This window comes from Erythrolamprus reginae, chromosome 9 (assembly GCF_031021105.1).
Source record: "Erythrolamprus reginae isolate rEryReg1 chromosome 9, rEryReg1.hap1, whole genome shotgun sequence".
Lineage (NCBI taxonomy): Eukaryota > Metazoa > Chordata > Lepidosauria > Squamata > Dipsadidae > Erythrolamprus > Erythrolamprus reginae.
The window spans coordinates 43,371,772-43,396,401 of NC_091958.1; the positions used below are offsets into that span (position 1 = coordinate 43,371,772).

A 24,630-nucleotide genomic window follows, 5' to 3' on the forward strand; every position below is an offset into this window, starting at 1 on the left:
AAGCCCTCTTTTTGTATAGCAAAGAGCACTTGTCTCCAAACAAACTGGTAATTTGTACAAGTCCCTTATCAGTTCTGTGAGACTTAGCTTGCAGCTGTGAGGCAATTCACAGTCCTTCTTCTTTCACAAAGTGAAACACACTTTGCTCTGGTTTAGTTTCAAAGCGGGGGGAAATCAGCACACAAAAGGTCAAAGTCAGCAATGCAGGCACGAAACACAACGATCAGATAATCTTCCACAATGGCCAAACTCACAGGCTGCTATTTATAGCAGCCTCACTAATGACCACAGCCCCACCCAACCACAGGTGGCCTCATTTTCTTTGATAATAATCTCTCAGTTGTTGCTGCCTATGCATCGCTCTCCGCATGCGTGGCTGTATCATTAACTCTTGTTCCGGATCCAAGGAAGAGATAGATAATTGATCTCCTTCTGAGCTGTCTGTCACACTCTCCTCCTCCCTGTCACTCATGTCTTCTTGGTCAGAAGAGCCTTCATCAGCAGATTCCACGGGGGGGGGGGGGGGGGGGGCAAAACAGGCCTGCAGCATGTGGATGTCTCCCGCACATCCACAGTCCTTGGGGCAGGAGCAGGGCCAGAGTTAACCACAACAATAAAAATGACAGGACCTCCTCCACTATCAATTGTTAACAAATTCAGAAACTTCACACTGTCACTTTTTTTTTATTATCACAAGTAGAAGAATAATTAATTTTTTTTAAAGGAGCAATTTCAACCTCAGCGTACTTTAAAGCCTTCTAGTTTAATGAAAAGGGCTAGGGCAGTGATGGCAAACCTATGGCACAGGTGCCACAGGTGGCACGTGAAGCCATATCTGCTGGCATGTGAGCCGTTGCCCTAGCTCAGCTCCAATGTGCATGTGTGTGCCGGCCAGCTGATTTTTGGCTCACGCAGAGGCTCTAGGAGGGCAGAGAGCCTCCAGGGGGATGGGGGAGGGCGTTTCTACCCTCCAGGGAAGCCTTTGGAGCCTGGGGAGGGTGAAACACGAGTCTAATAGGCCCACCAGAAGTTGAGAAACAGGCCATTTCCGGCCTCCATGGTTCGCCACCATGGTTTTTCTCTTCTGCACCAAGAATATGTATTTGTTTTCCACTTAAAGACACCTTTAAGTCAAGTTGAATTCCAAGTAACTACATGGAGACATGTGCCGTTTCCTTGGCAACTAAGATAAAACCGGCCTTCTCAATCTGGTGCTGTTCTGTTCTGGGGGTACCACACCCGAGGCCAGGGGAGGGCTGCTGAGGGTTCGGGAGAACCTCTAGCCAAGATCCTGTGAAGTTCGGAGAATCCCCAAATCCCACTCCTGTCAGGCCACCCTGCCCCTCCCCTTCCAGGAGTCTCCACGTGGCCCATTTTGGATGCAGGTAAGTGCAGGAGGTGCGTGGAGGCTCAGGGAGGGCGCAAAACAAGCCTACCAGAAGTTTGGGAAGGCCAAAAACGGGCCTGTTCCCAGCTCTCAGAGGGCCTCCGTAACCCAAGAAGGCCGTTTTCGCCCTCCCAGAGGCTCAAGGAAAGCAGGAGGCTGACTAGGTCACATCCACCCATCAACTGGGCAAAGAACCCCTGAGCCCCAATTCTGCTTGGCTCCTGAGTCCACCGAATATCGCTCAGGGGTCGCAAATTCTCTACCTCATTGCTCTCTAAGGAGCCCTCGCTGCTGATCCCCACAGTTCTGGCCAGGCCTTCGCTGCTGCTACTGGTCCGGGTGACACCCACATCATTTGTGAAGAAGGAATTCTCTTCTGAAATGGTGAGAAAGTGAGAGAAGAGAGAGTTTCAGACCCAATGGAGCGGCAACCTTTAAATATATTCAGATACTGACAAAACAAAGAGAAGAATAATTCAACTTAAGGTCAACATTATATATTTCACTGAGAAGTGGTGTAGTGGCCCAGAAGTGGAGCTCTTGCCCTACAATCAGGAGGTTGTGAGTTCGATCCTGTGAGATACTATAAAACAGTGAATAAGAGAAACAAAAGAAATGTCCAAAGCTATGCGGTTACTGTCAACCCTAAGATTGAAAACAAAACTGCACCAATCTGGCCTATTGCTTAAGCTGCTGGCCTAGAAACCAGAAGACAGTGAGTTCTACTCCCACTTTAGGCATGAAAACCAGTTGGGTAGCTTTCTTTCTTTCTTTCTTTCTTTCTTTCTTTCTTTCTTTCTTTCTTTCTTTCTTTCTTTCTTTCTTTCTTAATTAATTAATCAGATTTGTATGCCGCCCCTCTCTGCAGACTCGGGGCGGCTCACAGCAATAATAATACAATGTAAACAAATCTAATATTTAAGTTAATTTAAAACCCCAATTTAAAAACCAATCATATATACAGTGATCCCTCCATTATCGCGAGGGTTCCGTTCCAGGACCCCTCGCGATAATCGATTTTTCGCGATGTAGGGTTCCGGAAGTAAAAACACCATCTGCGTATGCGCACCCTTTTTTTCATGGCCGCGCATGCGCAGATGGTGGGGTTTGCGTGTGGGCGGCGGGGAAGACCCAGGGAAGGTTCCTTCGGCCGCCTAGCAGCTGATCTGCTCAGTAGCGCAGCAGCAGCGAGGAGCCGAAGACCGGGTTTCCCAGCCGCCCACGCAAAGGGGAAACCCCATCTTCGGCTCCTCGCTGCTGCTGCGCTACCGAGCAGATCAGCTGCTGGGCGGCCGAAGGAACCTTCCCTGGGTCTTCCCCGCCGCCTCGGATCCTCGCTGATGTCCACCCGCCGTTTGCCGCTCGCCCGTTCACCCGCCCGCCTGCCGTTTGCCGCTCGTCCGTTCACCCGCCCGCCTGCCGTTTGCCGCTCGCCCGTTCACCCGCCCACCCGCTGTTTGCCGCTCGCCCGTGCACCCGCCCGCCTGCCGTTTGCCGCTCGCCCGTTCACCCGCCCGTCTGCCCTTTGCCGCTCGCCCATTCACCCGCCCACCCGCTGTTTGCCGCTCGCCCGTTCACCCGCCCGCCTGCCGTTTGCCGCTCGCCCGTTCACCCGCCCACCCGCTGTTTGCCGCTCGCCCGTTCACCCGCCCGCCTGCCGTTTGCCGCTCGCCCGTTCACCCGCCCGCCTGCCGTTTGCCGCTCGAGAGCAAGAGGAAGGAAGAGAGTGACATCATCGTGGGAAAAATCGCGATATAGCGTTTCGCGAAGATCGAGATCGCGAAACTCGAGGGATCACTGTACTAGCATACCATGCATAAATTTTATAAGCCTAGGGGGAGAGAAAGTATCAATTCCCCCATGCCTGACGACAGAGGTGGGTTTTAAGGAGCTTGCGAAAGGCTAGGAGGGTGGGGGCAACTCTGATATCCGGGGAGCTGGTTCCAAAGGGTCGGGGCCGCCACAGAGAAGGCTCTTCCCCTGGGTCCCGCCAAACGACATTGTCTTTATAGGTCATAACCAACACTTTGAATTGTGACCGGAAACTGATCGGCAACCAATGCAGACTGCGGAGTGTTGGTGTGACATGGGCGTATTTAGGAAAGCCCATGATAGCTCTCGCAGCTGCATTCTGCACAATCTAAAGTTTCCGAACACTTTTCAAGGGTAGCCCCATGTAGAGAGCGTTACAGCTTTGGGCCAATCACCAGGAGACTGGGAGTTCTAGACCTGCCTTAGGCATGAAAACCAGCTGGGTGGCTTTGGGTCAGTCCCTCTTTCTCAGCCCAACTTACTCCCAATGTTGTTGTTTTGGGGAAAATAGGAAGAGCAAGGTATATTATGTATGTTCACCGTTTTGAGTTATTTACAGAGATGGAGGGAGGAATGGAGAGTAGATAGAGGTTGAGGATTGAACAAATCACAATCTAATTCCAGGAGCAGAGAAATGATTATTTTCCTTCAACTCAGAGAACACAAACATCTTATAATCCTATTCTAACATCTGGCAGTAGCATCATAAAATGTAAAAGTTTCCCTGGCACACGCATGCTAGTCATTCCTGACTCTAGGGAACGATGCTCACCTCCGTTTGTAAACCAAAGAGCCAATGCTGTCCAAAAACATCTCTATGTTCATGTGGCCAGCATGACTAAATGACAAAGGCACACAAGCATTGCTTCCTTCCCACCAAAGGACCTTTTATTATTATTATTATTATTGTTGTTGTTGTTGTTGTTGTTATGTCATCTGGTGGGACCCAGGGGAAGAGCCTTCTCTGTGGCGGCCCCGACCCTCTGGAACCAACTCCCCCTGGATATCAGAGTTGCCCCCACCCTCCTTGCCTTTCGTAAGCTCCTCAAAACCCACCTCTGTCATCAGGCATGAGGGAATTGAAATTTTCCCTTCCCCCTAGGCTTATAGAATTTATACATGGTATCTTTGTATGTATGATTGGTTCTTTAAATTGGGGTTTTTCAGATTATTTTTAATATTAGATTTGTTTACATTGTCTTTTTATTGTTGTTAGCCACCTCGAGTCTGCAGAGAGGGGCGGCAAAGAAATCTGATTAATAAATAAATATTATTATTATTATTATTATTATTATTATTATTATTATTATTAGATTTGTATGCCACCCCTCTCTGCAGACTCGGGGTGGCTCACAACAGTGATAAAACAATATACAATTTAATTAACAAGCTCAGCTGCCGTGTCCCCTAATAGCAGAGAACAGAAACGAAGAACATTATTTATTCTGGAGCAAAATAAACCTCACTGGAACTCAACAGCCCGTGTATTTCACAAAGAGCCCAGAAGAGGAATCTCAGATTGTCTACAAGATCAGTCTATCCGGCCCAAGAAAACCCAGGGTACCTCGGCTGCTACTGCTTTCCACGTCACGGTCGTTGATGGGGGAGATGACGTCTCGGTACCGAAGGCCTCCTCCCTCCAACCCGCTTCCATCGTCTTTAAAGGTGACGTAGCCTTCCGGTGGGACCTGCTCTGTGTGTAAAAGGAAGGGACGGTAAAAGGAAGGGAGGTGAAAAAAAGGAACGGGAAACCTTGAAAGTTTAGCTATTTGCATTATGTAAATGTCCCCTGGGGAGCTGTGGAAACAAAAAAAAGGGGGTGTAGGAGGGGACGTAACTCATTGACAGAATCGTTTTTTATTCTACCTACCGTATTTTTTTGGAGTATAAGATGCACCAGAGTGTAAAACACATCTTAGTTTTCGGGGAGGAAAATAGGGGAAAAAATCTGCCTACCAGGTGTTCATCTGGCTAGCAATCTGGGCAGCTTCAACACATTATTTTATCCCAAGATTAGGGCTTTAAAAAAAACTTATTTGGAGAGAGTAACAATGAAAGAGCTTGCAAGCAGGTTACAGCTGGAAACATAGTTAGCACCTGGTTAGGGCTGGAAAGAAACATTCGGAGCAAGTAGAGCAATGAAAAAAAGCCTGAAAAGACTTAGGGCTTGGAAAACATTATTTGCAGAGAGAAATAATGAAAGAGCCTGCCAGGTAAGAGATGAGAAGACTGTTAACAGCTAATTAGGGCTGAAAAAAGTCTGAAAAAAGTTACATTCAGAGTATAAGATGCACCCAAATTTTTAGCCTATTTTAGGGAGGAAAAAGGTGAGTCTTATACTCCGAAAAATACAGTAATCAGTGAATTGGAACAGAGCTGGAAGGGACCTTGGAGGTCTTCTAGCCCAACTCCCTTCTCAAGCAAAACGCCCTATATCAGGGCTGTCAAACTCAAGTATGCTGCTTGCGGGATGCTTAGATCTGGCCTGTGGGGCCACCCTGGAAACAGCAAAGGACTAGCCCGCGCTGCTTCGGTCAGCAATAGCAGGCTCCCAATCTCTAGTCTCGCTGGCAGAAGGTTGCAGGAGGCTGTCCCAGACGAAAAAGGAGATTGGGAGCCTGTTTTCAGTGGCAGAGCACTCGCTCATGATAGGCGCCCCTGACATGAGTGATGTCAAGCTGGCCACGCCCTCTCCACCCCCCAAGGTCAAACACAACCTGATGCAGCCCTCAATGAAATCAAGTTTGACACCCCTGCCTTATATCATTTTAAAGTGACTGTCCGATCTTTTCTTTAAAACTTCCAGTGTTGGAGCAGACACAACTTCTGGTGGCAAGATGTTCCCCTGGTTAATTGTTCTGACTGTTAGGGAGTTTCTCTTTAATTCCAGGCTGCTTCTCTCCTTGATTAGTATCCATCCATTGTTTCATGTCTTGCTTTCAGGTGTTTTGAAAAATATCGACACCCCCCTTCTTTACAGCAGCCCCTCAAATACTGGAACACTGCTATCACATTAGTCCTTAGTCCTTCTTTTCTCTATATTGGCCGTACCCAATTCCTGCACAGGTTGATACAGAAGGAAAGTGAACACAAGAACAAGGGGACACAATCTGAAGTTAGTTGGGGGAAAGATCAAAAGCAACGTGAGAAAATATTATTTTACTAAAAGAGTAGTAGATCCTTGGAACAAACTTCCAGCAGACGTGGTTGGTAAATCCACAGTAACTGAATTTAAACATGCCTGGGATAAACATAGATCCATCCTAAGATAAAATACAGAAAATAGTATAAGGGCAGACTAGATGGACCATAAGGTCTTTTTCTGCCGTCAGACTTCTATGTTTCTATGTTTGCTGTCTTGTTTTTCTCTTTGGGTGCTCGCAACAGGATAGCCCTCCCTCCTTCCCTGTGTCCCTCAATATTAACTTAGGATAGCAACAGCACTTATATTCCATTTCATAGTGATTTTATAGCCTGCTCTAAGCGTTTTACAGAGCCAGCCTATTTGCCCCTGATAATCTAACTCCTCATTTTGCGGACTGTTATATCTGTGGGTCTTCACTCAGGTCCGCTCTCTATAGAGGGTGCACGCTGCCTCCTGATTGGCCACCTGCTTGACAGCTCACGATATAAGATGCTGTCAAACAGGACTTGTTCGTTGCCATCAGCTGAGAGCGCCCATGTGTTAACTGCCGCGCGTTGGCAACCTGTTCGCTATTTGTATGAAATAAAGAGAGCTGTTAGCACAGAAGCCTGGCTCGCCTCAGTCACTGACCCACCGTTCCAGGATTGGAACGCCAACGTCAGAAGGATGGAAGGATGAATCAACCTTGAGCTGGGTATGTATGTTTGTCGGGTGGTGGGCACTTTTCACTATACACTTGTTTTATGTTGTGTGTATCTAAACATTGTTAAAAATCAATTAAAAATGGTAAGGTTAAATTAAAAAAACAAACAAACCCTTGAGCTGGTCAGTGTTGTGGTTGGCTCTGGCCCAGCTCCTGCCCCAGGGAATGGGGAGGTGGATGCAGGGGAAAATTCAACATGTCACAGGCCTGTGTTATTGCCGACAGAATCAGTTCAGAGTTTAGTTTCCTCGGACGAAGAAGAAGGTGGAAGTGACTCGGCAGGAGGGCTTGGCACACAGCCCAGGCAGTCAATCTCCCTTATCTTCCATTGATTCAGATGATGACGTCTTGGACCCACGCAAGCACAGAATTATGCGTAGAAGAGACCAAGTAAGAACATATTACAGGAAATAAGAGAGGCCACCTGTGTTTGGGTGGGGCTTCAGTAATTAGGGCTGCTGCTATAAATAGCAGCATGTGGGTTTGGCCGTTGTGGAAGAATATCTGATCGGAGTTTGTCAGGAATCCTGTGTCTTCTGGACTTTGTTGCTTTTTCACGCCTTGGAAAACAAAGCAGAGCAATGTGTGTGTATGTGTCTCACTTTGTTGGAAGAAGGGGTGTGAAGTTTCTTCACAGCTGCTAGCTAAGTACTTTGCTTAAGGGTAATTGTACAGACTACTCAGTTGTTTTGTGAAGAGTGCTCTTTGCCATACAAAAAGAGTGCTTTGATTATTTTTGCATTTTTTGATAAAGAACAGGAAAAGGGGGAACATGATCGAAACATTTAAATATGTTAACGGGTTAAATAAGGTTCAGGAGGGAAGTGTTTTTAATAGGAAAGTGAACACAAGAACAAGGGGACACAATCTGAAGTTAGTTGGGGGAAAGATCAAAAGCAACGTGAGAAAATATTATTTCACTGAAAGAGTAGCAGATCGTTGGAACAAACTTCCAGCAGACGTGGTTGGTAAATCCACAGTAACTGAATTTAAACATGCCTGGGAAAAACATACATCCATTGTAAAATAAAATACAGGAAATAGTATAAGGGCAGACTAAATGGACCATGAGGTCTTTTTCTGCCATCAGTCTTCTATGTTTCTATGTTTTGAATTTTCAAACGTGTGTGTGTCTGAAATTTGTATCCTTGAATTTTCGGGAGACTTCTATCAAAGAGCCCGGCAGAACAGTCAGAATTGAACTACTGGCAGTGAGCAAGATTAGCCTGCAATACAGCGTTTTAACTGCAGCGCCCCCAGGGCTGTAAGGATTGTATTGGTGGCGGCCCTCTAGGCAGATTCGAAAGCAGAGGAGGTAAAACCTGAACTCACCATGATGCGACCGACTCTTCCCGCCAGTTCTGACTGCTGTGATCTTGGCCAGAGCGTGGGGCCCTTCGTGAATGCTGGGGCCCCTGGATTTACGGGCAGGCCTTTGTCTTTGGGGAGCGCAGTAAGACTCGTCTGAGGAGCTCAGATCTTCGTACTTTCCTGGAGGTCCAAAAGTACACGCAGTCGGGTTTTTTAAAAAAATATTATTTATTATTTTATCATAAAAGGTAAAATACAAAACGAAGAAAATGAAACCAAAGCTCGCCCTCAATCCTAAAAACAACAAAAAGGAAAAAAAATGTGTGCAAAAAAAAAAAGAGAGAGGTAAAAGTGATCAATTAAATTTAACATTTAACATGTAGCTTAGAACTGCGGCGCCTAAAACACGATTTAAGTATTGCCCACAAAATCATTCGCTGTAATGTCCTTCCGGTCAACAACTACTTCAGCTTCAACCGCAACAACACAAGAGCATGCAACAGCTTCAAACTCAATGTTAATCGCTCCAAACTTGACTGTAAAAAATATGACTTTAACAATCGACTCATCGAAGCGTGGAACTCATTACCGGACTCAATAGTGTCAACCCCCAACCCCCAACATTTCTCCCTCAGACTCTCCACAATTGACCTCTCTAGGTTCCTAAGAGGCCAGTAAGGGGCGTACATAAGTGCACTGATGTGCCTTTCGTCCCCTGTCCAATTGTCTTTCCTTTCCCTTTTTCATATATATTCTTTCCTTCCCACCTACTTCTCTTCCTCTTTACTTCCTATCTTTTATATATCACTTAATGTCTATTCTCTTTCATATGTATTGTATATTGGACAAAGAATAAATAAATAAATAATAATAAATAAATAATAAATGTAGGATCCCATCCTAGCTGGGTGGTGAAATAAAAGAAAAAGCGGTAAATTCTCCTCTTTATAAATATATACTGCATGGAGACTGGAAACCCTTTGTGGGCTTTCTATGCGCTAAATATAAAAGATTTTATAGCTATCTCTTTATTATCTCTATCTCTCTATCTAAATATAAAAGAAGAAAGAAGAAAAAACAGTCAACAGGGTGTGCTAAACATTACATTAATGGGCCTCCTCAGACATGCCCATATCTCTCGAACACTCCACGGTCTGCACTGGCTGTCAATTAGTTTCCAGACTCAATTCAAAGTCTTGGTTATGATCTATAAAGCCCCACATGGCATGGGACCAGATTACTTATGGGACCACCTTCTGCCGCATGAATCCCAGCGACCACTTAGGTCCCCCAGAGTCAGCCTTCTACAGGTCCTTAATTAATTGGATTTTGATGTGCATTGTCTTTTTATATGTTGTAAGCAGCCCTGAGTCCACAGAGAGGGGTGGCACATAAATCCAATTAATAAAATAAATAAAATAATTAAATACCGTAAATCTTCAAACCCCTCTGTTAACCATCTGTTGTTATACTTAGTGCACAGAAAGTCCAAGGATGATTTCCAATAAAGCTGCCCAGTCCATTAATCAAAACTTTGATTAGTTTTAGACATTTAGGCATATAAATCCAATAAATAAATAAACAAACAAACAAACAAATAAATAAAATTATTGAATCTGTTTCTTGCCTGGGCCTAGCTCAAAGGATAGATTTCCATCGTCTGCATCAACCAGACCTTGTGTTTCAACCAGATCCTTTTTCCACACAACATGATAACCTTTTACTCACCTGTGCCTCTGCGCAAGACTTTGGGCACGGGAGCCGTATGCAAGTCAATCAGCCCCACAATCTTCATGTGTCCGTATTGCATGGCCAAGGTGCGTGCTGTGGCCCCGGTGCTGTCCCGTATGTCCACTTTCACACCCTGTAGGAAGACAGCAGCCTTCACTCAATCTGTCCAGCAAAAATGAATTCGTAGCAATTAGAAACAATTTCAGTAAGTGGGGAGCTCCTAATGTAAAGCTTTTGTGCACCCATATTTCTATTGCAGTCACCAGGGGATTAATGGTAAAAAGCTTGTGGAAAATTAACCTAAGTTGTTGTTGTTAGTTGCAAAGTCGTGTCTGACCCATTGCGACCCCATGGACAACGTTCCTCCAGGCCTTCCTCTCCTCTATCATCCCTGGAGACCATTTAAGCTCACACTGACTGCTTCAGTGACTCCATTCAGCCATCTCATTCTCTATTGTCCCTTTCTTCTTTTGCCCTCAATCGCTCTCAGCACTAATGTTCTATCTTGGGCCTACGCAGCTTGAGAATAAAGGAAGAATCCACGCGCTGATAGTTCAAATCACTCTTTTTATATATGAAGTATCATTTTACAAGCCAAATCCTACAAAAAGGCATATAAATCCAATAAATAAATAAATAAATAAACACCTACAAAAAGATATTGACAAAATTGAACGGGTCCACAGACGGGCTACAAGAATGGTGGAAGGTCTTAAGCATAAAACGTATCAGGAAAGACTTCATGAACTCAATCTGTATAGTCTGGAGGACAGAAGGAAAAGGGGGGACATGATCGAAACATTTAAATATATTAAAGGGTTAAATAAGGTCCAGGAGGGAAGTGTTTTTAATAGGAAAGTGAACACAAGGACAAGGGGACACAATCTGAAGTTAGTTGGGGGAAAGATCAAAAGCAACATGAGAAAATATTATTTTAGTGAAAGAGTAGTAGATCCTTGGAACAAACTTCCAGCAGACGTGGTAGATAAATCCACAGTAACTGAATTTAAACATGCCTGGGATAAACATATATCCATCCTAAGATAAAATACAGAAAATAGTATAAGGGCAGACTAGATGGACCATGAGGTCTTTTTCTGCCGTCAGATTTCTATGTTTCTATGTTTCTATCCATGCCTGTGAATTCATTTTGGCAGCTTCTCAGTGAGAATAATTAAAAGATAACCATCTCGCTGCTAGGCTACTGCCCAGGATCAAAGCTCATTGCAAATTCCTTCATGAGATAAGGAGTCTCGAGTTTCACAGACTTACTGTTACAGCTTCCTAGCATCTACGCAGAGAGGGCACTTTTACTCCAAGGATTTTAACATGAAAATAACAGCTGGCTTGCACAACCTGGCTGAAACCTCAAACATCACCCAACTCCATTGTACAATGTTAAAACTCCACCCCGAATTACCCCTACACCACCCTTAAATACCTATAGGAAGTGGTCAACAATTCCCTACTGTTACAAACCACAAAGACAAGTATTCTCGTCTTTTTCTTAGTCTTCTAAAGTGGGCATCTAGCAAAGGCTCCTGATCTTCCTCCTCCTCCAAGTCAGACTCTACTGTCACTGGCATATCTGCCACCTCTGGTGGTCCTTCAGGTTCATCCAAGTCTATTTCTCCCTCACTCTCCACTGGCCCAGGATACCAAGATGGGCCTGAATCCTCCTCCTCAGAATGTATCATTACCAGAGGTGGACGAGGAGTCTCACAACAATTAGGCTCTTCTGCAGTGAGCCCTTCCTTCTCATTAGATGGCCAAAGTCTTTGAGTTTCATCTTCATGATCTGGCCTTCTAAAGAGCAGTCAGGGTTGATCTCCTCTAGGGCTGACCAGTTGGATTGCCTTGAAGTTCAAGAGACTCGCAGGAGTCTTCTCCAGTACCAGAGTTCAAAGCCCTCAATTCTTTGATGCTCTGCCTTTCTTATGATATAAACTGTTGTGGTTAGCTCTGGCCCAGCTCCTGCCCCAAGGACTGTGGATGTGGGGGAGACATCCACATGCTGCAGGCCTGGTTTGCCCCCAGTGGAATCTGAAGATGAAGGCTCCTCTGACCAAGAAGACATGAGTGAGAGGGAGGAGGAGAGTGGGGCAGACAGCTCAGAAGGAGATCAATTATCTAGCTCCTCCTTGGATTCAGAACAAGAGTTAATGATACAGCCACGCATGCGGAGAGCGATGCATAGGCAACAACAACTGAGAGATTATTATCAAAGAAAATGAGGCCACCTGTGGTTGGGTGGGGCTGTGGTAATTAGTGAGGCTGCTATAAATAGCAGCCTGTGGATTTGGCCATTGTGGAGGATTATCTAATCGTTGTGTTTCATGACTGCTTTACTGACTGACTTGTTGTGTGCTGATTTTTCCCTTCTTTGAAACTAAACCAGAGCAAACTGTGTTTCACTTTGTGAAAGAAGAAGGACTGTGAATTGCCTCACAGCTGCAAGCTAAGTATCACAGGACTGATAAGGGACTTGTATAAATTACCAGTTTGTTTGGAGATGAGTGCTCTTTGCTATACCAAAAGAGGGCTTGGTTTAAATGAATTTTCATTATAAAGAACATTGCTTTGAATTTTCAAACGTGTGTGTGTCTGAAATTTGTACCTGTGAATTTTTGGGAGGATTCTACCAGAGAGCCCGACAGAACATAAACTAGGTTATATCAGCTTTATTCATACACTGTGCTCAGCCAAAAAGCCCAGAACAGCATATTATGGCTGAGCATGATATGTACACCACTGTTTAATAAACAGGCATAGTGCTTTTGACCTTCCTGGAAATCAGTGGTCACTCACATGGCTGAGAAGATACTGGACGATGATCTCATGACCAGAAGCCGCTGCTTCCATCAGAGGGGAGTATCCACAAAGAGGTTCCCTGGCATGAGAGAAAATTAAAATCCATGGAAGACTCAAGTCAAAATCGGCGTGATTAACAATGAGGCAAAGTCACACCGGTTACAAATGCATAGAATTAAGAGAACGGGGAATTTTCCAAAAACACAGATTAATTTCAGATGACCTCATATTCCAAGGTAAACCATATTTATTAAGGATCTGGATTCTGCTCTTAATTTCACACAGCTCCCAAAGTAACTTCTATTGAGGTAGATGCAAGCCATAGTTCCCTCTAAGCTGAGCAGTGAGCAATCGCTCACTTAAAAATCATCATCAACTCAGAGATTTCCAAACCTGCCCAGAAGCCGAGAGGGAACGAGTGAGAGGGAAGGAGAGAGAGAGGAAGAGAGGAAGAGAGAGAAACAGATAGAAAAAAGAGAGGAAGGAAAAGAGAAAGAAAAAGAATGGGAGTAAGGAAGAGAGAAAGAAAATCAAAATCTAGTTTGAAACTCGCTCAACTATTTAAGTGGCATTTATGATATTGATAGAGTTGCCCTATTATGAGCTCACTGTTATAGACACACAGTACAGTATTTTATTTTGAAATTCTCTGAGGCAAAACAGGGTGGGTTATTTATTTATTTATTTATTTGTTTGTTTGTTTGTTTATTTATTATTTCTGTGTTGCCCAGTCCCGAAGGGACTGCCGCTCAGACACTATACTTTTCCGCCCACCGCCCAAAAAAATTAGAGGGAACACTGATGTAAGCTGTACTGTTTAAATTATTAAAAGGGACTACTAATTGTTTTAAATGGTTGTAAGTTGAGCTGTATTATATTGGCCATTTTCTCCTACCTGCAGTCGGCGTTGGCTCCATTGTCCAGTAAGAATTTCACCATCTGCTGATGGCCAGCACTGGTGCAATGGAAGAGAGCAGTCCACCCATGGATGTCTTTCATCTCCAACTCAGCACCTTGCTTCAGAGAAATGGAACATTCGTTATGAGTCACAGTGGCACAATGGTTATTATTATTATTATTATTATTATTATTATTATTATTATTATCATCATTATTATTATTTAGATTTGTATGCCGCCCCTCTCCGTAGACTCGGGGTGGCTCACAACAGTGATAAAAACAATACATAATGATAAATCTAATAATTAGAATCTAAAATAACAATAGTACATTTTAAAAAGTCTAAAAAGCAAGGAACCCCAATATATAAAAAGCATACATACAGTCATATCATGCACAAAAACTACATAGGCAGGGGGAGATGTCTCAGTTCCCCCACGCTTGACGACAGAGGTGGGTTTTAAGGAGTTTACGAAAGGCAAGGAGGATGGGGGCAGTTCTAATCTCTGGAGGGAGCTGATTCCAGAGGGTCGGAGCCGCCACAGAGAAGGCTCTTCCCCTGGGTCTCGCCAGACGACATTGTTTAGTCGACGGGACCCGGAGAAGGCCAACTCTGTGGGACCTAACCGGCCGCTGGGATTTGTGCGGCAGAAGGCGGTCTCGCAGATATTTATTTATTTTATTTATTTATTATTTGGATTTGTATGCCGCCCCTCTCCGAAGACTCGGGGCGGCTCACAACAAGTGAAAAACAATCCAATACAATCCAATTAATTAAAATATTACAAGTTTAAGAGAATCCCCAATACTAACATACACACATACAAGCATACCATATATAACTTCAACGTGCCCAGGGGGAGATATTTAGTTTCCCCATGCCTGACGGCAAAGGTGGGTTTTGAGGAGTTTACGGAAGGCAGGAAGAGTAGGGGCAGTTCTGATCTCCGGGGGGAGTTGGTTCCAGAGGGCCGGTGCCGCCACAGAGAAGGCTCTCCCCCTGGGGCCCGCCAACCGGCATTGTTTAGTTGACGGGACCCGGAGGAGGCCCACTCTGTGGGACTGAATCGGTCGCTGGGATTCGTGCGGCAGAAGGCGGTCTCGGAGATATTCTGGTCCAGTGCCATGAAGGGCTTTAAAGGTCATAACCAACACTTTGAATTGTGACCGGAAACTGATCGGCAGCCAATGCAGACTGCGGAGTGATGGTGAAACATGGGCATACCTGGGTAAGCCCATGACTGCTCTCGCAGCTGCATTCTGCACGATCTGAAGTTTCCGAACACTTTTCAAAGGTAGCCCCATGTAGAGAGCATTACAGTAGTCGAACCTCGAGGTGATGAGGGCATGAGTGACTGTGAGTAATGAGTCCCGGTCCAGATAGGGCCGCAACTGGTGCACCAGGCGAACCTGGGCAAACGCCCCCCTCGCCACAGCCGAAAGGTGGTTCTCTAATGTCAGCTGTGGATCGAGGAGGACGCCCAAGTTGCGGACCCTCTCTGAGGGGGTCAATGATTCCCCCCCCAGGGTAATGGACGGACAGATGGGATTGTCCTTGGGAGGCAAAACCCACAGCCACTCCGTCTTATCCGGGTTGAGCTTGAGTCTGTTGACACCCATCCAGGCCCCAACAGCCTCCAGGCACCGGCACATCACTTCCGCCGCTTCGTTGACTGGGCATGGGGTGGAGATGTAAAGCTGGGTATCATCGGCATATTGATGATACCTCACCCCATGTCCTTGGATGATCTCACCCAGCGGTTTCATGTAGATGTTAAATAGCAAGGGGGAGAGGACCGACCCCTGGGGTACTCCACAAGGGAGAGACCTCGGAGTCGACCTCTGACCCCCCACTAACACCGACTGCGACCGGCCAGAGAGGTAGGAGGAGAACCACTGAAGCACAGTGCCTCCCACCCCCAACCCCTCCAACCGGTGCAGAAGGATACCATGGTCGATGGTATCGAAAGCCGCTGAGAGATCGAGGAGCACCAGGACAGAGGATAAACCCCTGTCCCGGGCCCGCCAGAGATCATCCATCAACGCGACCAAAGCGGTTTCCGTGCTGTAACCGGGCCTGAAGCCCGACTGCTGGGGACCTAGATAATCGGCTTCTTCCAAGGACCGCTGGAGCTGGAGTGCCACCACCTTCTCGACAACCTTCCCCATGAAGGGAAGGTTGGAGACTGGACGATAGTTGTTAAGTACTGCTGGGTCCAGGGAAGGCTTCTTGAGGAGGGGGCGCACAAGCGCTTCTTTATAGAGTGATGGAAAAACTCCCCTCCCCAAGGAAGCGTTGGTAATCTCCTGGGCCCAGCTCCGTGTCACCTCCCTGCTGGCCGAGACCAACCAGGAGGGACACGGATCCAGTAAACAGGTGGCGGAACTCACAGCTCCAATGGCCTTGTCCACTTCATCAGGTGTCACCAGATCAAACTCTTCCCAGACAGGTGGACAAGTACGTGCCCCAAGATATCCTGGTCTGGTGCCATAAAGGGCTTTATAGGTAATGACCAACACTTTGAATTGTGACCGGAAACTGATCAGCCACCAATGCAGACTGCGGAGTGTTGGAGTAACATGGGCATATTTGGGAAGGCTCATGATTGCTCTCGCAGCTGCATTCTGCACGATCTGAAGTTTCCGAACACTTTTCAAAGGTAGCCCCATGTAGAGAGCGTTACAGTAGTCGAACCTCGAGGTGAGGAGGGCATGAGTGATTGTGAGCAGTGACTCCCGGTCCAAATAGGGCCGCAACTGGTGCACCAGGCGAACCTGGGCAAACACCCCCCTGGCCACAGCTGAAAGATGTTTCTCTAATGTGAGCTGTGGATCGAGGAGGACGCCCAAGTTGCGGACCCTCTCTGAGGAGGTCAATAATTCCCCCCCCCCCCGCCAGGGTGATGGATGGACAGATGGAATTGTCCTTGGGAGGCAAAACCCACAGCCGCTCCGTCTTATCAGGGTTGAGTTTGAGTTAGGGTGTAGTAGAGCAGGCTACTTCTGCTGACTTCTGCCTGCCTGCCTGCAATTTGGCAGTTGGAATCTTACCAGGCGCAAGGTTGACTCAGCCTTTTATCTTGCCAGGTCGGTAAAAGAAGGACCCAGATTGTTGGGGGCAATAGGCAGACTCTGTAAACTGCTTAGATGTCAAGCCAGTGCAAAAATTGGTGAGAAGTTAACGGCTTGCCACACTATCTATATAAGGCCCAATGTTTATGGGAACTTGGGAGGGGTGGTTTTCATGAGGGGAGAGATGCAGCCACAAAGCATTTTTTCGAGTGGTTCAAGGCCATCCTATGCCCACCCACCTGGGCGGAAGCAGGAGGAGGACTTGCCACACTGGCACAATCTGGGTGGGCAAAGTGACATGTTTGTGGGTGGGAGACAAGGGATGTGAACTTTCAACTCGGTGGGAAACTCAGATTCAGGTTTCCCATGTAGGTGCCAGGATCGCTCCGACAATAAATTGGATCTTTGAGGAGTACTTTGATTTGGACTCTGATTTAGTTTGGATGCTACCTGGAGCCTTGACATTAGAGAGGGCTGGAAATCACTGTAAAGTAGCCTATCATTGATTGATTGTTTCTTCATTGCTTATTTGACCCCTATGACAATCATTAAGTGTTGTACCACATGCTTCTTGACAAATGTATCTTTTTCTTTTATGCACGTTGAGAGCATCTGCACCAAGACAAATTCCTTGTGTGTCTAATCACACTTGGTTAGTTATTTTGAGCTCATACTTTGCTGTTTTATAAATTCAATAGAATTCTTTATTGGCCAAGTGTGATTGGACACACAAGGAATTTGTCTTCGGTGCGTATATAAAAATATTCATTAAGAATCATAAGAAACAACACTTAGTGAGAGTCAGCGGATACTAAATAAGCAATCAAAATCATAATAGGAAATTAAACTAAACAATATAATCCTAAAGATAAAAGCAACAAGGTTATAGTCATAAGTAGAAGGAGATAGACAACAGGAAGGACAACAAGAGTAATAATAATACAATCTTAGTAAACAATTTGACAGTGTTGTGGGACTTAGTTGTTTAGCGGATGTTGTGGTTAGCTCTGGCCCAGCTCCTGCCCCAAGGAATGTGGGGGTGGATGTGTGGGAGACATCCACATGCCGCAGGCCTGTTTTGCTCCCAGTAGAATCTGCCAACGAAGTCTCCTCTGACCAAGGAAGCGTGAGTGATAGGGAAGAGGGGAGTTTGGCAGACAGCCCAGGAGGAGATCAGTCATCTGTATCATCCCTGGATTCTGAGCAAGAATTAATGACACATCCACGCATGCTTGGAGTGATGCATAGGAGACAACAACTAAAGGATTATTACAAGAGAAAATGAGGCCACCGGTGGGGCTGCTGTAATTAGTGCTACAGATAAAAGTGCAGCCTGGTGTTTTAGCCTCATGGCAGTTTATCTGATTCATTGTTTCGTCAAGATCGTGGTTTTTGCTGTTCAGGATTGTGTGTGTGGACTCTCTGGACTTTAGAATTGGACTCAATTTCCCAGTTATTGGGTGAGCAATTGGACTGCATTTAACCTGTGCCTTGTGTGTACCAGAAAATCCCTTTGACATTTTAAAAGGGAGCTGTTTCTGTTTTTCTTTTTATAAAAACTTTTGGGTTTTCCTTTTATCGTGTGGTGTGTGTCTTCCTGGACTAATTGCCTTGTAATTACAGGCGGTTGAGACATGCCAGCAGAACAGCGGAGTGATGGCAATGCGGGGGGAAAACTGTCCTTCTCTCCAGTTGTTTTGGTGTGCAATGCATTTGACCTCGATTGTTAAAACTGTGCTGACTGTTATCAAAACAGAAAAACTAACCAGAAGTGGCACTTGCCCCATTTAAACAGCGCGACTGATTTCATATTTTGACAGCCGTTCTAAGGCTCACCCACCTGAAGCAAAAAGGAAGCCGCACATTCGTTCCCACAGCTGGCTGCCAACATCAGCGGGGTCTGTCCTTCTGGGGTGGACATGTTCACATTTGCTCCAGCTTGTAGCAGCAGGCGCACAACGGTGTCATAACCGATGTAGGAGGCGTACATCAGCGGAGTCCAACCACCGCGGTTCTTCTGATCCAAGTCTTTCTCCCCTCTGCAAGGGACACAGGCATGTCAGATTTCTCCAAAAGGCGGAAGACTGTAAGCCATTGATGTTCAGGTCAGAAATTCGAACGGTTTCTCTGGCCTAAAAAACCGAGTCTTTTAAAAATCCTCTTAATCTCACCGTGTTCATTTTGCCTGTTGGGAGCAAACTTCTCGGTGGCTTGCTGCAGAAGATGAGAGAAAAGGGCCAACCTGTGCTCATCAGCTTAGTTTTGACATGGGATCAGTTGCCATGGAAACAAACTTTTGGGCAAGATGGGCCTGGGAATGCTCTCATGTTTGCAAATTACTGCATGCTGCTCTCAGCAATTCCTCTGGCTTTCTTGAAGGCATGCTTGGGCTGCCACTAATTTACACGTAGCACAGAATTATTTTATTTACTTATATCCTGCCTTCATTATTTTTTAAAAACAAGTCAAGCATGTTTAAGACTGTCTTCCATAAACTACTCAAGACCCACCTATACCACCAGGCATGGGGGATTTGAGACATCTTTCCCCCAGGCTCCTTATAATTTATGTTTGGTATGTATGTGTGGTCTGGTTTTAATATGATAGGGTTTTAGTTATTTCTTTTAATATTAGATTTGTGCCATTATAATATTGTTTCTATCATTGTTGTGAGCCGCCCCGGGTCTTCGGAGAGGGGGGGCATACAAATCTAATAAATTGAATTGAATTAAATTGAATCTTTCCCTACAACAACCCTGTGAGCTGAGTTGGGCTCAGAGAGACTGACTGGTTCAAAGTCACCCAGCGTTCATGCTTAAGGCACGACTCGAACTCACCGTCTCCTGGTGACTGGCTCAAAATCACCCAGCTGACTTTCGCTCCTAATGTGGGACTAGAATTCACTTTCTCCCAGTTTCTAATCTGATACCTTAACCACTAGACCAAACTGGCTATTCAAAATGATCAAAATTGGTAATGCATACAAATGAGGTGATAGAATATAGCCTCCCATTTTAGAGTGGATGTGATACATTCGGGTATGTTAAAAAAAAACCCTATCCCTATTATTGACTTTCATAAAATTACAGACAGTAGAATGCAGCTGCGAGAGCAATCATGGGCTTCCCTAAATATGCCCATGTTACTCCAACACTCCGCAGTCTGCATTGGCTGCCGATCAGTTTCCGGTCACAATTCAAAGTGTTGGTTATGACCTATAAAGCCCTTCATGGCATCGGACCAGGATACCTGCGAGACCGCCTTCTGCCGCACAAATCCCAGCGATCAGTTAGGTCTCAGAGTTGGCCTTCTCCGGGTCCCGTCGACTAAACAATGTCGTCTGGCGGGACCCAGGAGAAGAGCCTTCTCTGTGGTGGCTCTGACCCTCTGGAACCAGCTCCCCCCAGATATCAGAGTTGCCCCCACCCTCCTTGCCTTTTGTAAGCTTCTTAAAACCCACCTCTGTCATCAGGCATGGGGTAATTGAGATATTCCCTTCCCCCTAGGCTTATAAAATTTATGCATGGTATGTCTGTATGTATGATTGGTTTCTTAAATTGGTTTTTTTTTACATTACTTTTAATATTAGATTTGTTCATATTGTCTTTTTACTGTTGTTAGCCACCCCAAGTCTACGGAGAGGGGCGGCATACAAATCTAATAAATAAATAAATAATAAATATATGCAGATAAATGAGGTGGTAGAATATAGCCTCCCATTTTAGACTGGATGTGAAACATTCTGGTATGTTAAAAAAAGAAAGAAACCCATCCCTATTATTGACTTTCATAAAATTACAGACAGTGGAAAGTTCCTGTTAGCTATTCGCTTACTGTCAGGCTCCAAGAACCAAGACAGACAAGTTGTGATGCTTCCAAGTATATTTCTCTATTGTTTCTCAGCTATACTTTGAATCTTGCCAAACTAAAGCAAGCTACCACCCACATCAAACATATACTCTGGGAACTATTAGGGAAAAGCTCTCTTCATCCTCGTTCTCTCCCACCAATTCTCTCCACCGAGTTGCCATTCGCTCCTATGGAATTAAGCCTCCTGGAAATCCGGACTACGTTCCATCACACTTACCGCTCAATACTGTCCTTCACCACCTCATACTGGCCTATGGAAGCTGCTGTGTGAAGGTCCAAAGGTATGTCTAATTCTTGGTGGCTGGCCGCCTGGCCCTCTCCATACCATATGGTTAGGCTGCGATTCAAGAGCTCTGTCTCGCTGGTTTCATCGCTCAGTTCTGACATTCTGCCTTCAGAAGCCAAAAAATGTTCCTTGACTTTTTAATTTCACCGGTGCTAACGATTGCAGGGCTGAAATAAATCCAGGCGCCAACAATCACAGGGCTGAAATTAATCCAGACAAAACAGTAGTACTGTTATTCCACATTCAATGTATTTATTTATAATGTCAGAAGATCCTAAGGAACATTTAGCCTTCTATCAACTACATAAGAGATTCATAGTAATGTTCCTTGGACTCCAACCTGATCTGTGCTTTCAGGCAGTGATGGAAGGGGTGTTATTTATTTATTTATTTATTTATTTATTCATTCATTCATTCATTCATTTGTCCAATACACAAATACATAGAAAGAAAGATAGACATGTGATAATATAAAAGAGGGTGAAAGTGAACTTAGAGGAGAGGATATATGAAAGGAAGAGAATACTGTATACAGTATAGGATAGTTCAAAGAAAGACAGTTGGACAGGGGATGAAAGGCACACCAGTGCACTTATGTACGCCCCTTACTGGCCTCTTAGGAACCTGGAGAGGTCAATCGTGGAGAGTCTAAGGGACAAGTGATGGGGGTTAGGGGTTGACACAATTGAGTCCGATAATGAGTTCCACGCTTTGATAACTCGGTTGTTGAAATCATATTTTTTACAGTCAAGTTTGGAGCGGTTCGTATTAAGTTTGAATCTGTTGCATGCTCTTGTGTTATTGCGGTTGAAGCTGAAGTAGTCATTGACCGGTAGGACATTGCAGCATATGATCTTGTGGGCAATACTCAAATCGTGTTTTAAGCGCCGTAGTTCTAGGCTTTCTAGGCCCAGGATTGTTAGTCTATTTTCGTAGGATATTCTGTTTCGAGTTGAGGAGTGAAGGGCTCTTCTGGTGAAATATCTTTGGACATTTTCAAGGGTGTTGATGTCTGAGATATGATATGGGTTCCAGACAGATGAGCAGTAGTCTAGGATGGGTCTGGCAAAAGTTTTGTAGGCTCTTGTGAGTAGTGTAAGATTGCCTGAGCAGAAGCTGCGTAGGATCAGGTTAACAACTCTAGAGGCTTTTTTGGCGATATGTTGCAGTGGGCTTTAGCACTTAGGTCATTCGATATTAGTATTCCAAGGTCTTTTACAGAATGTGGGTTAGCAGTGAAAGATTGTTTATTCAGTTCATATGTGTGGTTTGGATTCTTTTGGCCGATTGCACACTTACTGACAATAGCTCCTGAATTTGTACACCCTTATTCAAACTTTCAGAACATACATTTATTTGTACAACATTTACTATAGCTGCCCATCTCATAAAACTCTGAGCAGCTGCCAATCAAAAGGGAGATAATACAGAAAACCTTAGACTGCGCAGAAATGAATAGATTAACACTAAATAAAAGACAACAAAGAATTGATGTATTATAAAATATGGGGATGATTTTATGAATGGTTAGGAAAAAATATGAATAAAAGAGAGGAAGAATAAAAGTGAAATAGAAACTCAGACAATGCACAAATAAAAGAACGGGGGGGAGGGTTTAAGTAGAAAAAATGTTATTAGACAAATATACATTTATGATGATATATATGAATATTAGAAATGAGAAAAAGAAATGAAGAAGTGAATTGAAGTTCCCGGGATGCCATCCCAAGATATGCCAGAATAAGTAAACCCAACAATAGAAAGTGGGGACGGGGGGGGGGGGGGGTAGGGGATAGGATGAGGAGGGAAGAAAGGGAGATGAGAAAAAAAGAAAGGGAAGAGGAGAGGATGGGAAATAAGGATAGGAGAGAGGAGGAGAGGGAAAGAAGGAGTAGAGTAGAGGAAAAGGGAAGTAGGGAAGGAAAGAAAGGAGGAGGAAAGTAAGAAAGGCTAGAAGGAAGGAAAGAAGGAAAAAAAGGGGTGGGAAGGTATTGGATGGCAAAAAAGCAGCCTCGATCTTACATATTTATTTGATTGGATTTCTATGCCACCCTTCTCCAGTCTCAGGGTGGCTTACAAAGAATAATTTTGTGAGAGAAAAATGTGTATAAATATTAAAAGAAAATATATTATCACATTTAGTTATAGTTTTTAATCATTGGATTTGTATCACATTGTTTATTGTTGTGAGCTGCCCCGAGTCTTCGGAGAGGGGCGGCATGCAAATCTAATAAATTATTATTATTATTATTATTATTATTATTATTATTATTATTATTAGAAATAAGAAAAAGGAGATCGTATATAGTATTTGTGAATGTATATATGAGAAATAACATGTTTGATTGGTTTGTATGTTGTTGATAGATTTGATCTCTGGGTTTTATAATGGGGCTTCACAGTTGTAGTGTATGGGTTTTTATAATGGGTTTTAATGGTTTATTATTGATATTTGACTTCTTTTTATTACTGTATTATATTTGCATTGTTGCAAGCCATCCTGAGTCCCACGGGATTGGGCAGCACGGAAGGCAAACAAACAACAACAACAAAATCCTCAAAATAAAACATCAATTCAGGTAGTCTTCAGCACACCAATAGGTAAAACAATACAAGATAATTCTAAAAAATACTAAAAACCATCCTAAAACCCCCAGTTTTTTCCTTCATGGCAGATGAAAATTCATTTTAGACCCTGGGACTGTACCCATTTTTATTAATTTTTGACGTTCCTTTCGTTTCAATTGTTCTAAAGGTCCCTTGTGCCTCCACCTGGGCCATTTTAAGGTGAGGGGACTTCAACTCCCAGAATTCCCCGGCCAGGCTAGGGAATTCTGGGAGCGGAAAGGTGTCGGCTTCTGAAAAGCTGTCCAAATTGGGAAAAAACAGGATAAAAAACGCCAAAAGGCAGTGGTGCCTATCAATCTCATGGGCTGCGACCGATGAGCGTTGTAGTCCAACTCCGATCCCATTCGTTTCACAAGCGGCCCCGCCAAAACAGGGCCAGACCTTGGGGCGCTGTCGGGCTACGTCGGCAGCCCAGAAGTTTTTCCCTTCACGGCCACCGTAAGCAGTTCACTTACCCAGCTCCCCGGCGACCAAGAGGCGACGGAACCAAGAAGAGTGGCTGACAGCCGGGTCTGCAGGCCTCGCTCCTGCCTCCGCCCTCGTGACCCCACTTTTCCCGCCTCCTCCTTTTGATTACTCGTCCTCCGATACATCCCTCATTCACCGCCGGGGCCCAACCAGCCAATGAGAAGCTGGGCTCGCGCTAACCTTCCCGTCTCCCAAGACAGTCAGCCAATGAAAGCCCTGGAAAAACAGACCGGGGGAAGAGAAAACAACCTCTGTCTGGGTCTCACCCGGTCTGGAAAGATGACAGGATAAGACGGTTTAAAGAAAGGAGGAGGAGAAGAAAGAAAGAACAGCGGGGCATCCTTCCTCCCTTGGACTCGACTTCATTGAAGCATTTTATTTTTTAATAGGCTGGTTATTTCCAAGCAGGTAAGGGAGGCCACGCTAAATGAATGTTGCTCTCCTGCCAGGACCTCCCGGTGGGTGGAGCCAAAGCCGGGAAACGCACGCCGTTTGAAAAGCGGTTC

At 45.0% G+C, this 24,630-nt stretch overlaps 1 protein-coding gene across 1 annotated transcript in view; it reads right to left on the reverse strand.

The window, feature by feature from the left end:
• Positions 1 to 21,209, reverse strand: part of ANKS3 (ankyrin repeat and sterile alpha motif domain containing 3) — a 35,406-nt gene extending 14,197 nt beyond the window's left edge. The window contains exons 1-8 of the mRNA XM_070761002.1: positions 20,960 to 21,209; positions 18,713 to 18,911; positions 13,796 to 13,917; positions 12,898 to 12,979; positions 10,087 to 10,222; positions 8,380 to 8,538; positions 4,764 to 4,892; positions 1,651 to 1,763 (exon numbers count right to left, since the gene is read on the reverse strand). Coding sequence (XP_070617103.1) covers positions 1,651 to 1,763; positions 4,764 to 4,892; positions 8,380 to 8,538; positions 10,087 to 10,222; positions 12,898 to 12,979; positions 13,796 to 13,917; positions 18,713 to 18,911; positions 20,960 to 21,129 — 1,110 coding nt within the window. The 5' untranslated portion in view covers positions 21,130 to 21,209. The remainder of the gene's footprint in view (positions 1 to 1,650; positions 1,764 to 4,763; positions 4,893 to 8,379; positions 8,539 to 10,086; positions 10,223 to 12,897; positions 12,980 to 13,795; positions 13,918 to 18,712; positions 18,912 to 20,959) is intronic.
• Positions 21,210 to 24,630: the final 3,421 nt, after the last annotated feature.